Genomic DNA, 18,723 nt, shown 5'->3' on the forward strand with positions numbered 1-18,723 from the left:
ATATTTGTTGCTCGTTGGACACAAAAACTGATTTCCTCCAATCAGTCACTTCAGTGTCAAGCTGAAGAAACTTGCCCCATCATGGGTTTTCGAAATGATAACCTCTTCATCCAGGTCGCCACAGAGTTCCTCTTGTTTCCCTTTTTTCAGAAATACTCTAGCCAGCCATTTCCTCTTGTAAGGACTACAAGGGTTTTGAACAGGTTGAACTCAGAACTCACAACCCATCTTCAAGATGGGGTCTTTCAACTAGCCTGCCAGCTTGCCATTTTGCAGCCTCAACTGATACTGTAGAACTGTCCTCTCCCTCTCTCTCTCAAGGAAGAATCCTGTTTGTTTATTCCTTTCTCTGCTTGTAAAAATCAAAAACCTCTCCCAAGGCTCCAAACCCAATCTTTGAAAGATCTTATCAGTACTTCTGAGCCTGGACTCTATTGCCCACACATTTCTTTATTGCTTCTGCAAAGCCAACCAGAGCCTCAATGTCTAACTTCAGCAAAGTTCTTGCATTTTAAATGAGATGTCTTCTGTGAAGTGTAACTCTGTTTGTGAAGTGGCCTATTTCCCAAACCCCCCCCCACAATCTATCTCTTTTAAAGACATACTTATCCAAAAAATTTATCCATACTTCTTCTTTGGCTTGGCTTCGCGGACGAAGATTTATGGAGGGGGTAAAAGTCCACGTCAGCTGCAGGCTCGATTGTGGCTGACAAGTCCGATGCGGGACAGGCAGACACGGTTGCAGCGGTTGCAGGGGAAAATTGGCGGGTTGGGGTTGGGTGTTGGGTTTTTCCTCCTTTGTCTTTTGTCAGTGAGATGGGCTCTGCGGTCTTCTTCAAAGGAGGTTGCTGCCCGCCGAACTGTGAGGCGCCAAGATCATCAATGAACACTTATTCAATTTTGGTGTCCAGTTGAGGTCCTTCAATTTGGACAGCAGCGATTTTGCCATCGTGCAATTCTTGAAGCATCCATTGTCCATTGAATTACTCACTAGGGTAAAATGAGCCAGAAAATAACATTTTTTCTCCAGTTAAGTTCTATCCTGTGTGATGCTTTGGTTAGTTTGATGAGAATTTTGTACGATTTTTCAGGCTACACACTGTTAATGCAAATTTTTCATCACTCATTGCTTTCATGGAACCACAGCTGTGTGTCTTTCAACCCATTTCATTAAATGATAATGCTTCAGTGGTGACATATAACTGCTTTTCTGAGAAAAAAATAATAATTGTTATTGATGTTAACAAAAAAAAGTGAACCTTTTGCAAGATCACTTTTTTTAATGAAATGGGCTGCAGCCTTATTTTGAGGAAATCAAACATCTCAAATGCTGTTAATTCACACATATATTATGGGAACACCAGGATTCAATTAACAGCTGCCTTTGTGATACTAATCAGCATCTCTCAGCCCATGTTTATTATGGGCTTATCAAAGACATGCTGGAAAGTTCATGCTGAGAGAGGACTTTATGATTTGGTGTGGCTTCTCCAACAGCTTTAAACAGAAATCTAGATACAAGGCAGCAGATGCTCATCCTTCCAAGAACGAGTTGCCAGTTGCAGTGGTGAATATGGGCTCAGTTTTCACATTTAAGAAGAATTTGGACAGGTACATAAAAAGGTAAAGGTTCCATTCTTGTCGTGTAATATTACATTTAGAATGTAACATGCATTAAATTCTTAACTTTGGCTACCATAAGGAAGATAGAGAGTCGCCACTCTGTCCACCGCCCTTCACAGAAATGAGGCCCAAGCGAGGGCCGAACTCGCGACCCCTGGTTTACAAGACCATTGAGCTGTCAGAGCCTCTGGATGGGACAGGTATGGAGGGCTGTGGACTGGGTGCCAGTCAGTGGGACTGGGCAGAATAATAGTTCTGCACAGACTAGAAGGGCCTGTTTTCGGTGCTGTAATGTTTCATAGTTCTAGGGTATCAAAAGCGAAATGCCAACTTGATGACTAAAACATCAAAAGTACTTCCAGTAAATATGACTAAGGATCATTGTGAATTTTGCAAAGAAAATGGTTGCCTTTTGCTTGATCCTACAAACAGGATAACTGTTGTGTTTCAAGCAATGTGTGACAGGACGTTCAAAAATTGCAAAAGTTCTTCATTCAAGTTCAGCTCCAATTCAATCAACAAATTTGCTGCCGGCACACCACTGTTGTTGGCCAAACAACTGGAGATGATGAGTCAGAATACAAGAGGGAGATTGAGAAACTGGCTTCATGGTGCCAGAACAACAAACCTGCCCTCAACAAAACCAAGAAAGAGCAAGGAGCTTGTTTTTGATTTTAGGATGAAGAGGCTGAGGGACGAAGCTCCTCGTCCGTACTGATGGGACGGAGGTGGAGAGGGTTAGAGCCTTTATGTTCTTGGAGTCCATATTTCAGAAGACCTCTCTCGAAACCAGCATGTGAAGGAAGCACACCGACACCTCTACTTTCTATGGAGTCTGAGGAGATTTGGCATGTCATCGGGTACTCTGTCAAACCTCTATAGCAGCATTATGAAAAGTATTCTGTCTGGTTGCATCGCAGACTGGTATGGGAATTTGAATGCATAGGAACGCAGAAGACTAGTAACATAGCCAAGTCTGACATCCCATCCACTGAAGATATCTATGTGAGACACTACCTCAAAAAGGCAGCCAACATGACACTGACTCTGATCATCCTGGTCACAGACTTTTCTCACTGCCTCTTTCAGACAGAAGGAGCAGCTCCTTCAGATTCAAGAACGGTTTCTTTCCAACAGGTATCAGGCTCTTGAACCTCCCCTTGTTACACTAGTCAGGGACTTCTCCAAGATTACGTGGATTGTAACCCCACCTGTTTTTCTTGGATGAGGATAACTGTGAATGTTTATTATCAATCATTTAAATTAAATTAAAAGAGAAAATAAATAATTAAACAATTGGTGTTGTTTCTTTTTCACGCAATACCTGTTAGGCTGCAAAAAGAATAGACATTGTACAATGCACATGACAAGAAAGTCATCCTGTTAGTAACTACCCATCAAAGACATTTCATTAGCTGTGAAACTTTGTATTTTTAACTGTGAAACTTTGTGGGCTGAGGTTCTGAAAGGTGCTTACAAAGCAAATTCTTCAAGATTTAAAAGCTCCCCTGCTTCGTATTAAAACAAGTTTCCAAATTAGCTTGTTTACAAAAGAATTGTGTGATTAAACAGGCTTCAGAATCAATTTGCATCACGCTGAATGTTTCTGTCAGTTGAAATAGATTTATAGGTCCCTGTCTCAGCAAGGCAAAATGCCAAAGTGTCTAATCTTGTCGTACTAACTTTACTGAGAGCCCTTCTTTCAAAGTTAATCTCATTTCTAAATTTCACTCGAGTACATGCTTATAAAGGTTAGAGTATTCACACAATGAAGGCCAATTGTTACAGGCTGATCTTTATTCCTCAATTTTATGAACCTCTATAGGACCCCCCTATATCCCCTACGCTCCAGGGAAAAAGTCCCAGCCTATCCTTGCAATTCAGGCCCACCAATCTTGGTAACGTTCTCGTAATCTTTTCTCTCAAGATTATTTTATTGTCATTTGATAAATCCACAAAATATGTTAACCTAGCCTGTTGTAAAGGCACACAAAGAGGCGCCACTAGGCCTAACCTGGCCCTCCCACTCATAAGAAAAAGAGAAACCAAAGAGAGTATTTTCAGAGAGAACTGTCTCCGTGGTTTACCTCCTGCACCTTCCCCAACCTTCAGCAGCTTTTCTAGTGGAACGATATCTTTCCTAGAACTGGCTGATGCAACAAGGGCAAGGACCCGCGATCTTACCAAGCATCCCACCAGCCCTCATCTCCAACATATCATCTTCTGCAACCACCAGACATATCTCCGCTTTCCACAGGGATCATTCCCCCCCCCCCCGGGATTCTCTCATCCACTCATCCCTTCCTGCTAATCACCCCCTTGATACCTTCTCCTGTGACCACAAGAAATCTTTGTCACACCTCCTGTGTCGCCACCATTCTGGGTCCCAGACACTCCTTCCAAGTGAAGCAACACTTCACTTGTGAATTTGTAGGGGTCATTTACTGCATCTGGTGTCCCTGTTGTGACCTCCTCCAGATCGGGGAGACTGGACAGCCTGAGAGATCGTTTCTCAGGCACCTTCATTGTGTCTGCTGCAGCAGCAAGAATCTCCCTATGGCTAACTAATTTAATCCCACACCCCATTCCCACACTGACATTTCTGTCCATGGCTTCTTTTATTACCAAATTGAGGCCATGAGCAAATTGGAGGAACAATACTTTCTATTCCGTAAAAACACAAAGCTGGAGAAACTCAGCAGGTCAAACAGTGTCCTTTGTATAGCAAAGGTAAAAATACAAAATAAAAATTTCAAGCTTGAGCTCTTCATCAAGGTGTGGAAACATGTTGACAGGCCTCGAAACAAAAGAGTGGGGTGGTCGCAAAGGCAGGAGGTGATAGATAGAGAAGGGAGGGGGGAGCAACAGCAGCGATCAAGGGGAAGCAGAATGGCAGAGGGAGGAAAACTGGAAAGGGGAGGGGAAGGGGGAAGAGGAGAGCAGATTAGCAGAAACCGGAAAAGTCAATGTTAATGCCATCTGGCCGGAGAGGGCCCAGATGTGTAATCAGGTGTTGTTCCTTCAATTTGCAGGTAGTCTTGGTGGGACAGTGCACAAGGCCATGTGAGGGTGGGAGTGTGACACAGAACTGAAATGGTTGACTACTGGGAGGTCTCTGTCACTGGTGCGGATGGAGCGAAGGTGCTTGGCGAAGTGATCTCCCAATCTGTGCCCAGCCAGCCTCTCCAATGTAGAGAAGGCCATAAAGGGAGCACCAAATGCAGTAAATCAGTCCTGTGGATACACAAGTGAAGTGTTGCTTCACTTGAAAAGCCTTTTTTGGACCCTGGACTGTGGTGTGGGAGGAAGGGTGACACTTCCTGTGGCCACAGGAGAAGGTGCCGGGGTGGGGGCGGTTCGCTATTGGTGATAGAGATGAGTGCACCAGGAAGTCACAGAGGGAGCAGTCCCTACAGAAGGCAGAGAGGGGAAGAGGTATCTGGATTCCATTACCCGAAATGTTGTTTATGTATTTTTAACTTTGCTATTTATAGGACACTGTTTGACCAGCTGAGTTTCTCCAGCTTTGTGTTTTTACTTCAACCCCGGGGTCTGCAGATATTCATGTTTTGCAACTTTATATTCTGTCTTGACAGCATTAACACGGACTTTTCCAATGTCTGTTAACCACCCTCCACTGTCTGTCTGTCTCTCTCTCTCTGTCTCCTTTTCTCCAGCTCCCAAAACCCTTTCCTCTCACATCAGAGAGTTACCCTCAACTCCCCCTCCCAAACCCCACCCCGCCCCATCACCTCGGCTTTTTTCTCTTCTACCCTCCCACCTGTATCTCGCAATGAACCGTTAACTGGTGCTCCATCCCCTGCCCCCTCCTCTCCTCCTCCCCCTTCCCACATTTTCGTTCACTCGTCTGCCCGATATTTTCTTAGGAGGGAAAGGGCCCAGGCCCGAAACCTTGGTTGGACTTTACTTCCTGTGGAATGCTGTATGATCTTCTGAGTTTCTCCAGCGCATTTGTGCATGGCATTTGACCAGGACTGCATACAATTTGAGTTAACGAGAGAAGATGGAAAAAGATCACACATATCATGATCTCACTCGAAGGGTGGAAAAGCCAATGTGCTCTTGTTAAGTTCTTATAATAACTGTAATATCAAGCAGTACTAAAAATCTCCTCTGCTACGGGCAATCCTCCGAAAGCCAGCTATTGATCACTCAATAGGAAGTAACAGAAAGTAGAGCAGTGAACATGGTGTATTTAGATTTTATTTAGGCATGTGACAAAGTCCCCTGTGGTTGACTCATTCAGAATGTGATGAGGCATGGGATCCATGAACCTTGGCTGAGTGGATTCAGAACCGGCTTGTCTGCAGAAAGCAAAGGGAGGGGGGTAGTCAAGGAACTTATTCTGCCTGGAGGTCAGTGACAAGTGGAGTTCCACAGGAAAGAGTTCAGGGACACCTGCCCTTTGTAATTTTTTTTATAAATAACCTGGACAAAATAGGTCAGTAAGTCTGCAGATCATTCGTAGGTTGGAGTTGTGTTGAACTTTGTCATAGGTTACAACAGGATATGGACAGGATGCAGAGCTCGGCAGAAAAGTGGCAGATGGAGTTCATTCCGGATAAGTGTAAGGTGATGCATTTTGGAAGGTGAAATTTGAAGGCAGAGTTTATGGTTAATGGCAGGATTCTTGATAGCGTGGAAGAACAGAGGGACCTAGAGGTCCAAATCCATAGAGCTTCAAGGTGCCACGCAGGTTGATAGCGTAGTTAAGAAGACTGATGGTATGTTTGCATTTATTATTCGGGGGATTGAGTTCAAGAGTCTGGAGGTAAAGTTGGAGCTCTAAAAAAATGCTGGTTAGACCATACTTGGAGAATTGTGTTCAATTCTGGTCACCTCACTGCAGGAAGGATATGGAAACAGTACAGAGAAGATTGACCAGGATGAGGCTTGGATTGGAGAACATGTCTTATAAGCCAAGGTTAGCAGAGCAAGAGCTTTTCTCTTTGGAGAGAAGAATGAGAGGCAACTTATTAGACGTCTATAAGATTATGAGAGGCATAGATAGCATGGACCACCAGCACCTTTTCGCCAGGGCGAAAGAAGCAAACACCAGAGGAGATCTGTAAAAGGTGAGGGGAGGAAAGTTTAGGGGAGAACATTGGGTGGCTGGATTGCGTTGCCAGGGGTAGTGGTGGAAACTGTTACTCTAGAGACATTTAAAAGACAGATAGGAGTATGGATGCAAGAAATAAAAGTTGTGGGTTTGAGAGAGGGAAGGTTTAGTTTGTTGAGTAGGTTTATATCAGTCAGTATAACATCGTGGGGTGAAGGGCCTGTACTGTGCAGTAATATTCCATGTTCTAACGTTTCCACTTCATGCTTCTTACAACCTACTTCCAATGTTATCCCTTTCCATCCAACAAAGACATTTCAAGATCACTGAACAAAACCACAGGGATTAATCATTTAGTGGTGTCATTCTGGAGTCGTGGGCCTTTACTTTGTGTAAATTGGCTGAGGAAATTGCTGAGTTTGGTGGGGGGGGTGGATGGGCGGGGGACCTACAGCCCTGTGATCTAAATATATTCGACCTGGACCCCAAGCAAAATTACCACGTGCACCAGGCCTGCCTGTACAGAGTCTGCGGGCTGGAACAAAATTTATCTGCCCACCTCCTATCGAGCACTGCTGCCGTCACACCAGCCCCCCCCCCCCACCCAGTGCAGTACCACTGCCACCACTCTCCCACCCATCCAGTGCCACCGCCACCTCCTCTGGCTCGCTGTTAAATTAATGACACATCATCCGCCACGAATGGTAAAAGGTTTCCCGCCCCTGGCCTAGTTAACAATAATGACCACAGCTTGAAAATGATTTATTGATTGTGAAACTCTTTGGAATGTCCTGAGAATATTAGCGATGCTTCATGAGTGGAATAATGCTGAAATTATTCTTTACATATAAATAATTCCCTAGATTTAAGGATTAAATCTCACCTTTCCTGGTTAAGTATACCACATTTCATAATATATTAATAGAAATACAAGGTTTAGCCTCAGATCTCGGCTGCACAATGCAATCTTGGATGAATTATCGGCATACTTGCCTCGTCAGTGAGCTCCCCAAACACAGTAAGAACATCGTATAGTAGACTGGCAGTGTAGAATGATTTGATCATGTTTCTGTGGAAAACAAAGTACCATTTCAAACTGTGCCAGGAACAGGCAAGATTAAACATTTGAATGACACTCCATGCAATAGGTACAAGCCACCTGTGTACAAACCTTCATTGTTGTGTTATGGCCGTCTCTCAATACATACAACACCTACCCAAGTTTCTTCAAGGTGATCTTGGGACGATGCCAACACCAGTGTCGCTACTGAGATCAACAGATGCAGCCGCAGAGAAGGAGGTATATTTAAACAAGTTTGAATGAACAAGTTAACAACTAAATAATTTAGGTATGCAGGTTATTTCCCTGTTAGAATCGTGCCAAACAATAGGTATAAAGACAGGTCTTGATTACAAGAAGTAATTAAGTTTAATTCAACCTTTTCAATGCGTATTAAATGTTAAACCTTTTAACCTGCTGGTTCTCTTTCAGTCATTCCCTTTAATCTTTATACAAGTGCTCTTAGATTACTAAAGTCCTACATTTATATTTGCATCGAATACACGCTGCTGAAGTTCCAACTGCGCTGGGTAGGTCACGTCTCCAGAATGGAGGACCATCGCCTTCCCAAGATCGTGTTATATGGCGAGCTCTCCACTGGCCACCATGACAGAGGTGCACCAAAGAAGGACTGCCTAAAGAAATCTCTTGGTGTCTGCCATATTGACCACTGCCAGTGGGCTGATATCGCCTCAAACCGTGCATCTTGGCGCCTCACAGTTCGGCGGGCAGCAACCTCCTTTGAAGAAGACTGCAGAGCCCACCTCACTGACAAAAGACAAAGGAGGAAAAACCCAACACCCAACCCCAACCAACCAATTTTCCCTTGCAACCGCTGCAATCGTGTCTGCCTGTCCCGCATCGGACTTGTCAGCCACAAACGAGCCTCCAGCTGACGTGGACTTTTTACCCCCTCCATAAATCTTCGTCCGCGAAACCAAGCCAAAGAAAGAAGATATTTACTTATGACACAAAAAGAAAGCAGCCAGCCCATCCAGTCCACTCTGCTCATAGATCTGTAGAACATTACTTCACAGAAAACATGGTTCTTCGGCCCTTCTAGTCAGTGCTGAACTATTATTCTGCTTCGTCCCATTGACCTGCACCCACTCCATACCCCTCCCATCATGTACCTGTCCAAACTTTTCTTCCATGTGAAAACTGAGCCCTCATTCACCAGAATGATCCCATCAATCCCACTGCACTTCCCCTTTCCCTTGAAGACTTGCACTCTCTTATCCCTTTCCATTCATTTGGCACTGATCGATTCCAGCAGTTATTTTGCAATTTAACTACCAACAGGCCATTGGGATTATGTGTGTTTGTTGCCTTATTCGCATGAACAAATGCACCACATCTCTTGCCTGCTGTAGCCACACGGATACACAAGAAACCCCAACTGCAATGGTGAGAATTAAATCACCATAATATGCCAAGACAGAAGAAGGGAAGTATAAAAGAATAAATATGTACAGTTGATACAAGGGAAAAAAAGAGATCTTATTAGTGCAGAAAGATCTTTGGGCGGTTTTGGATAGTTTCGGATCCGGGTAGAATGAAGAGGAAATGAAAACTGTCCTTGAACCTGGAGTTGCCGGACTTGAGGCTTGTGCACCTTCTATCCAAAGATTGCAGTGAAAAGAGATTGCGAGCAGGGCGATGGGGATCCTTTGTGATGTTGCAGGAGACCCACGTGGTGACAGGGAGAACGTGCAAACGGCCCATGGACAGCATCTGAGGTCAGAGCCCATGGAGCTGGGAGGCAGCTGCACGAGCATTTCTAAAGTGAGGCAGTCTATATGCCTCATGATGAAATCCCACAACCTCACAAAAAAAACCAGAATTTTTCCAGAGATATCTGCACTGTTTTTGAAAATAAATTGATGCTATCATAAAGGGTATTCTTTGATTTACATTAAAGTGAAAATAAAGGAATGCTGGAGGAACTCAGCAGGTCCCACAGCTTGTACGTGATGTAAAGATAATATAACCAACATTTCAGGCCTTGAAGAAGGACTCATGCTGGAAACTTCATTTATATATCTTTTCCTCCTATGGATACTGCTAGGCCTACTGAGTTCATCCAGGATTTCTGAGCTTTGACTACATTCATAGTATTTGCAGGCTTTTGTGTTTCATTCCTTGATTATCAAGTCAATTTACAATTTTTTTGCTATATTCTCATTGGCACATTTAGGCCTGTGACCTAAATTTATTGAGGATTGTCCCTCTAAGTAAAATGCACTCATCTCACCCTATAAAGCACTGCATGCGAGCTTCCACCCTCCCTATGGCCATTTTTGCAACATCATGCAGTAGGATGTAAGTAACAGTTAAGTGTTTGGGAGAACATATGCTGTTCATTAAGTCTGTACTGTTCACCGATTGAACAACTTGGATAAAGGAAAATATATTACCACACTGCACCCCCACCACCTGAGAATATTAAGAGGATATTAAGCAGGACAGGGGTGTTTTAATACAGAAAATAGAAATAATTTTAAGTGTGTGGCTTGCAGCTCAGAATTAAGGGCATGTGCCCCAAGGTTTGATGATGATCCAGGAAAAAGTGAGATGGTTGTGTCAAGACTTGAATGAGACTGGAGGGTGAAGGATCGTCTGAACACACTAATATGTTTAGTAACATTTTCCAGAGAACCTGGAGCATAAGGTCAGAGATGGCTACTCTCCTCAACAAGTGTTTAATATACATGAGATGCAATTCTTTCGCATCTTAGATACATTCTTCTCAAGGCAGGAGAAAACTCCAGGCTTCAAGACAGCCAAAGATTGCTTGATAGTTTTCTGTGGAGGCTCCGAATCATGGGTCCTCTACCGGCATCACCTACGGCTCCTAGAACGCTTCCACCAGCGTTGTCTCCGCTCCATCCTCAACATCCATTGGAGCGCTTTCATCCCTAACGTCGAAGTACTCGAGATGGCAGAGGTCGACAGCATCAAGTCCACGCTGCTGAAGATCCAGCTGCGCTGGGTGGGTCACGTCTCCAGAATGGAGGACCATCGCCTTCCCAAGATCGTGTTATATGGCGAGCTCTCCACTGGCCACCGTGACAGAGGTGCACCAAATAAAAGATACAAGGACTGCCTAAAGAAATCTCTTGGTGCCTGCCACATTGACCACCGCCAGTGGGCTGATAACGCCTCAAACCGTGCATCTTGGCGCCTCACAGTTTGGCGGGCAGCAACCTCCTTTGAAGAAGACCGCAGAGCCCACCTCACTGACAAAAGGCAAAGGAGGAAAAACCCAACACCCAAACCCAACCCACCAATTTTCCCCTGCAGCCGCTGCAACCGTGTCTGCCTGTCCCGCATCGGACTTGTCAGCCACAAACGAGCCTGCAGCTGACGTGGACTTTTTACCCCCTCCATAAATCTTCGTCCACGAAGCCAAGCCAAAGAAGAAGAATCGGAAGATCAACTAAAAGTTTAACCATCTCTTATTCAACTGCTCCGAAAAACCCAAGAGTTCCAAAAGATATTCAAAATCTAATTTTCTAGGTTGTGGCACTGTTCTAAGAGTTAGATAATTTACTTGCCCCATTTATTGAACATACGATTTAAAAAAAAACATGGAAAACAAATATTAACAATGCCTCTGGATACCAGAGGTTATTCAGATGAAAAGAATTGTCCAGATTTTCACTGACACCTTGTTTAAACATCCATTGGTCATCTAGTAAGAATGACAAGAGTAATGTTACGATTAAACATTGCAAACTCCATCATTGATATCAGTCTATCAATAGCAGTGATCATTCTCACCTCTCCCACTGACACCTTGACGTGCAAAATAATTGTATTAGGAGTGAAATAGGGATTTGGGATGGGAGTAGCCAAGTCCGCCAGTCGGTCCTACTTCACCATTCAGCAAGGGATCAGCAATTGGGGGTCCCACACTGATGTGGGCGACTGGAGACTGGCTCATGGGAACCTGGTATCGGAGCCGGGAATCACGAGGGGGCTGAGGGCATGAAGAGGCTCCCGAAGGGCCTCAGCCGCTGATGGCTTCCTGATCGTGTAGTAGTAATGGAAGTTGCTGAGGGATTGAACAGGTGTCTGTGCGAGTGCAGATGTTGCGGGAGGACTGGAGGCAAATCCACGGACACTCAGTGACTTAGAAAGGACTGACGTTTGCTTCTCTTTTCTCTCTTACTGTAAGGGGCGACACCATTAGCAATTCATTGCCTGCTTTACTGCAGGCAGAAGGCAATTTTGAATAATATAACATGACAATAGAGAAATCTTGAATGTCACAGCTGATCTAAATGCAATCTCAATTCCAGATTCTCCCCTACTCACCGTACTCGCTCACCTGTTTGAGTGAATATTCTGCTCCTATTGATCTTTGAGGAAGAGAGTTCTAAAGGCTTTCAACTCTCAAGAGAAAGCTTTCCACCAGATCTCTGCTTAAATAGGCAAACCTTTACTTTGAGAGCACTTGCCAAGACCTTTTGGGATCTCATACGTTTCATAGGATATCACAGTGCAGTTCAGGTTCTTCGGCCCACAATGTTGTTCTGTCCTACATGAACCTCAACAAACTAAACCTTCCCTACCTCACACCCATTACCCTCTATTTTTCTTTCAACCATGTGTCTAAGAGTCTTTCAAATGATCCCATTATATCAGCCTCCACCACCATCCTGGGAAGAAATTTTTTTTTTACCCCTATGTCTCCCCTAAATTTTCCTCCTCTCACCTTGTATAGATGTCCTCTGGTATTTGCTAATGTTACCCTGGGAAAAGGCACTGGCTGTCCATCCTATCTATGCTTAATCTTGCTTCATGTTGTCAGAGAGAGATCTATATTGCTTTCATTAACAAAATTATTTCAGACATGATGTAATTTTGCATCTTGGTTTAATTCCTTTACAGTCTATCCCACTCCAGTCAGTAGTTGAATTTCTTCAGCCAGAGGGTGGTAAATCTGTGGAATGTGTTTCTACAGCTGGTTGAGGAGAAGTCACTGCGTATATTTCAGGCAGAGAATAGGCCTTTTTCCACTGGCATCCTGTCAATTGGCTGTGCAGAATCCTGGGATAGGAAGCCATTTTGCTGTTTCCACTGGGCCACCTTTAACTGGGACACTGACTTCTTTTTCACTGAACACAACTCATCCCCATGGGATTGGAGAGTCTACCTTCTACTGGAAACAAGTGACTTTCAGCTGTCCTTTTTCCCACTGGTTTAATCTGCACGCCAGCGTCTGCTGACGCTATTTTAAGAGTAGGGGTTGAGGCCATCAATCCCCGGCGTGATTTTACGCCAGCGTGCTGATTGTTTTCCTTTTCCAATCGACACTGACTCAGTTAATTTCCCGTTAATTCCTGGGACAAATACCAGTGGAAAAGGGGCTATTGATTAGCCAGGGCTTCAGGGGTTATAGTGAGAAGGCCGAGCAGTGGGGCTGAGTAGGAAAGTGGATCAGCTCATGATTGAATGGTAGGGCAAATTCAATGGGCTGAATGGCCTATTTCTTCTCCTGTGTGGTTGGGTCTTATGGTCTATTGACCAAGATTACACAACTTTTACTTTAAAACCAACGGGAAATGCCTTTTGTTTTACAAACTTCCCACCAAAACAAACTATTCGATCAATCATCAATTACTGGGCCCTGCCTTGTTCAAAATAATTTGACAGTGATGTGTGGAAATCAATACAAGGCCTTCCTGGAAAGACAATAAGATGCCACACCAATAGAAGCAGAATATTCACTCCGACATTTTTGTTAAGGAGGTGAGAGGGTACTGTGCATCAGGAAGAATGTGGAATTGAGATCCACCATGACCTTGCTGAGTGGTGGAGCAGGCTTGACTGGCTGACTTGGCTACTCCCACTCCAAATTCATTTTTCACTTTGAATTCAATTGTTTTGCACGTCAAGGTGTCAGTGGGAGAGCTGAGAGTGATAAATGGTGTTGATATTAACTGATCTCAGTGATGGAGTTCGCAATGTTTAATAGTCAGAATTAGACTTTATTGTTACAAACAAGTCTTGAAATTCAAAGTTTTATTTTCGATCTTGTGAAATCACTGTCTTAAAATATTCCAACCCTGCTCCACCATTCCACAAGATCATGGGTGATCTACCACATGCAAGTGTTCTTGAATTCTTGAAAGAATCTTGATTTCCCTGTAGTATCCCCATATTAGTGTCTAGAAATATATTGATCTTGCTTTAAGTGACTGAACGTCCATATCTCTGGGTTCCAAAAGTTCATTCATCCCTTACTTGGAGATTGTGGACATTAATTCTGTGTCCTTCAGTTTGGAGAAACGTCCATTCTGCCCCATCACAGCCATCTGCTCTAGCATGAGGGGGCATCGTTTCAAGGGGCTGAGGAGTGAGAACAGAATCAGAATTTATTGTCGTGAACAAGTCACAACGTTTGCTGTTTTGTGGCAGCGTCATCGTGCAAACATTCATATTATGGACCATCTTACAACAATAATATGAAATTATAAAAATATCGTGCACAAAAAGTAAGGCCGTGTCTTTGGTTCGTTGATTATTGAGGAATCTGATGGCAGTGGGGAAGAAGCTGTCCTTGTGCTGCTAAGTGCTCGTCTTTAGGCTCCTGTACCATTTTCCCCCAATGGTAGCAGAGTGAAGAGGGCATGATTTGGATGGCGGATGTCTTTAATGATAGAAGCTGCTTTTTTTAAGGTACTGCCTCATGTAGATGTCCTTGATGGAGTGAAGTCTGGTGCCTATGATGTTGCAGGCCAAGTTAACAGCCCCCTGGAGTTAATTCTTGTCCTGAGAGGTGGCGCCTCCATACCAGACAGAGATGCAACCAGCCAGTATGCTTTCCACAGTACATCAGTAGAAGTTTTCAAGAGTCTTCGGTGGCATACCAAATCTCTTCAAACATCTCATAATTTATAATTTATGCATCAACATGGAACTCCAGGACAGATCCTCAGAGATGTTGACACCCAGGAATTTGAAGTTTTTTTTTGTTGAAAATTTTATTTTTCATTTGGGTCAAAACATACACAGTATTTATGCATAAAATAAAAATGATAAAATTACAACACAAAAATAACACAATTTGTATATATTTTCTCCCCCTACCTACCCCTCCCTCCCCAAAAAAGTAGAAAAAAACAAAAAGAAAAAGCCTGTCTAATCAACCTATATCTTTTAATTAATTAATTGCAATTTACTTAACAGTCTTAAACCATAACTAATTAGGGCGGGTTGGATGGGGGCATGGTGGACGCTGCAGGTAAAGTCATAGCAATAAAATCCAGGTAGGCTTTTCAAATTTTTCTGGTTGATTTCGTAATTGTATGTTATTCACTCAAATGATATGTAAGTCAATAATTCCATTCGCCATCTAGTCAACCCCACAATATCACCATAATTCCATGTTACAGCAATCGATTTCTTTGCTATTGCTATATACTTAAAAACTTCTTTTGATAAATAACTTCAATTGGGAAATATCTCCCATTAAAAATACTCTGGGATCCTTCAAAATTTGTGTCTTCAAAACTCGTCCTAATAAAATCCTTATATCCTTCCCAAACTTATCTACCTTTTCACATTGCCAGGCTGCATGCAGGAAATATCCTACTTCTTTATTACATCGAAAACACTGATCAGAACAATTCGAATGAAGTGCGTGCAATTTGTATGGACTAGAATGGATGCAAAAAAATTAAATTGTACCATTTGATATGTTACATTAATTGATTTAGACTTTGTCTTGAATCTGTAGACCTAAATCTTTTTCCCATCTGGATTTAGATTTAAATAAATCCTTTTCCTGAATAGCCTCTTGTAATTTGATATACATATTAGTACATAATAAATCTTTCAATAAACATATCCGTTATTAGATATTCAAATGGACTTTGTTCTGGCAATTTGCGCTGGGTGGGTCACATCTCCAGAATGGAGGACCATCGCCTTCCCAAGATCGTGTTATATGGCGAGCTCTCCACTGGCCACCGTGACAGAGGTGCACCAAAGAAAAGGTACAAGGACTGCCTAAAGAAATCTCTTGGTGCCTGCCACATTGACCACCGCCAGTGGGCTAATATCGCCTCAAACCGTGCATCTTGGCGCCTCACAATTTGGCGGGCAGCAACCTCCTTTGAAGAAGACCGCAGAGCCCACCTCACTGACAAAAGGCAAAGGAGGAAAAACCCAACACCCAACCCCAGCTAACCAATTTTCCCCTGCAACCGCTGCAACCGTGTCTGCCTGTCCCGCATCGGACTTGTCAGCCACAAATGAGCCTGCAGCTGACGTGGACATTTACCCCCTCCATAAATCTTCATCCGCGAAGCCAAGCCAAAGAAAAGAAAAGAAGAAAAAATAGTATTGTGTAGCATATTATATTTATCTTTTGATTGATCAGAAAAGTTTAAAATAAAGATCTCAAAAAACAATCCCTTAATTTTTTTTCCACAATTATACCAAACATCAAAATGATTATTAACTGTAAAAGGAAATAAAGGATTTTGATTTAATCTCATTTAAGCCCACTGATAATTCTTCGTTACTCTTCCTACATGATCTCCATTCCATACTTTATTTATACGCTTAAAAACTGGTAGATCAGATTTTCCTTTTAATACCCCTCATGCCATTTATATCAAATATGTTTAGAGTTACTTTCTCCTATTTTACTCATTTCAACTTGCACCCATGCAATCTTTTCATCGGACTGATAACAAGAGGACAAAAATCTAAGTTGAGCCGCTTTATAATAATTTTTTTTAATTAGGCAATCGAAGTCCCCCCTGATCAAATTTCCATGTTATTTTTTTTCAAGGCCATCTGAGGCATTTTATCCCTCCAAATAAATCTTCATACACCTTTGTTTAAATCCTGAGAAAAACATTGTTGGTACAAAAATTGATAAAGATTGAAAAAGGTCTTGATTTCGAGGAGAGATATTCATCTTCACACAATTAATCCTTCCTATTTAAGAAATTGGCAAATCTTTACATCTTGATAAATCTTCTTTAATTTTCCTCAATAAAGGTATGCAATTTAATTTAAATAAATTGGTTAAATTCTTATCAACATTAATTCCTAAATATTTAATTGCACTATTCTGCCATATAAATGTTGTCCTTTTCTTAACTTGAACCTTGTCCGTCTCGATCATTGGGCTTCACTTCACTTTTATCAATATTTACTCTGTAACCTGATACTAACCCATACTCCACCAACAGGTTATTTACCTTTTGTAATGAACTTTCAGAGTTTGTAAGATATATTATTACATCATCTGCAAAAAGACTAATTTTATGCTTTTTATCATGTATCTTAAAATCCTCATTCTCATTATCAGTTTTAATCATTTCAGCTAAACGTCCTATTAGCGAATGCAAATAAAAAAGATAATGGACGTGCTTGTCTAGATGATCTTTCCAACAAAAAAAGTTTTTGATTTTTTCCTATTTGTAATATAACCATATAACACGAAAACAGGCCATCTCGGCCCTTCAAGTCCACGCCGGTTCACTCAAAACAACTCCGCTAGATCCCCCCTCCTATTGTCTGCCCATATCCCTCCAACCCCCTCTTATCCATGTATAATTCCAGCCTCCTCTTAAATGAAAGAATTGACTCTGCCTCAACGATTACTCCATTCAGCCACCACTCTCTGAGTGAAGAAGCATCCTCTAAAGTTTCTCCAAAAATTTTGCCCCCTTACCCTCAACTTGTGTCCTCTTGTTTCAACCTCCCCTGCTCTCAGGGGGAAGAGTCTACTTGCATCTAGTCTATCGATTCCCTTCATAATTTTAATCCCCTCTCAACCATCTACGTTCCAATGAATAAAGTCCTAACCCCTTCAATCTTTCTCTGTACTCTTAAATATTTTAAGCCAGGCAACATCCTGGTAAATCTTCTCTGCACCCTCTCCACCTTTTCTATATCCTTCCTATAATTTGGAGACCAGAACTGAACACAATACTCCAAACCTGGCCTCACCAACGCCTTAAACATTCGCAGTATCACTTCCCAGCTCCTATACTCTATGCTATGATTTATGAAGGCTAACATACCAAATGCCTTCTTAACCACCCCGTCAACATGGGAATCCACCTTCAAGGAAAGCTGCACCATAACTCCAAGATCTCTTTGTCCTTGTGCATTCCCCAATGTCCTCCCCTTTACTACATATGTCCTATTTTGATTATTTTTACCAAAATGAAGCTCCTTGCCCTTCTCTACATTAAATTCCATCTGCCATCTTTCAGCCCAACTCTCCAGACAAACCAAATTCCTCTGTAATCCCTGAAAACCTTCCTCGCTATCCACCACTCCCCCTATTTTCGTATCGTCTGCGTATTTATTTACCCAGTTAACCACCCCATCATCCAAATCATTAATATAAATTATGAACAACAGGGGACCTAACACTGATCCTTGAGGCACTCCGCTTGTCACAGGCTTCCATCCTGACAGACAGTTGTCCACCATGACCCTCTGCTGTCTCTCCTCCAGCCATCTCTGAACCCATCTTACTATTTCTCTATTAATCCCTAGTGACTGAACCTTCCTTACTAATCTTTCATGTGGAACCTTATCAAAAGCTTTGCTAAAATCCAGATAGACAACATCAACTGCCCTACCTTCATCCACCTTTCTTGTTACTTCTTCGAAAAACTCAACAAGGTTCGTCAAACACTATTTCCCCTTCACAAACCCATGCTGGGTACTCCTGATCAATCCCTGCTTATTTAGATATTTATAAACACCATCTATAAGAAATAACTTTCCAGGTCTTGATGAGAATCCAGTCTCCTGGTTCCACTTTGTGTAAAGAAAAGTCTAGAGGCGGTGTTTGTGCCAATAGTCCTCTCTTTCGTAAATCTGTAAGAGAGCGTGACAGTGCCTGTAAATAGTTCCTAACAAATATATCCCCTTCCCCCAAGGTGGGACACCCCTCAACTGTACTCCAGAAGGGAAG

The 18,723-nt window shown here is 42.6% G+C and overlaps 1 protein-coding gene across 1 annotated transcript in view; it reads right to left on the minus strand.

The window, feature by feature from the left end:
- vta1 (vesicle (multivesicular body) trafficking 1) overlaps positions 1-18,723 on the minus strand; it is a 174,908-nt gene that overhangs the window by 135,996 nt on the left and 20,189 nt on the right. The window contains exons 5-6 of the mRNA XM_069936110.1: positions 14,016-14,120; positions 7,697-7,772 (exon numbers count right to left, since the gene is read on the minus strand). Of these exons, the coding sequence (XP_069792211.1) occupies positions 7,697-7,772; positions 14,016-14,120 (181 nt within the window). The remainder of the gene's footprint in view (positions 1-7,696; positions 7,773-14,015; positions 14,121-18,723) is intronic.

Source organism: Narcine bancroftii, chromosome 4, assembly GCF_036971445.1.
Source record: "Narcine bancroftii isolate sNarBan1 chromosome 4, sNarBan1.hap1, whole genome shotgun sequence".
NCBI lineage: Eukaryota > Metazoa > Chordata > Chondrichthyes > Torpediniformes > Narcinidae > Narcine > Narcine bancroftii.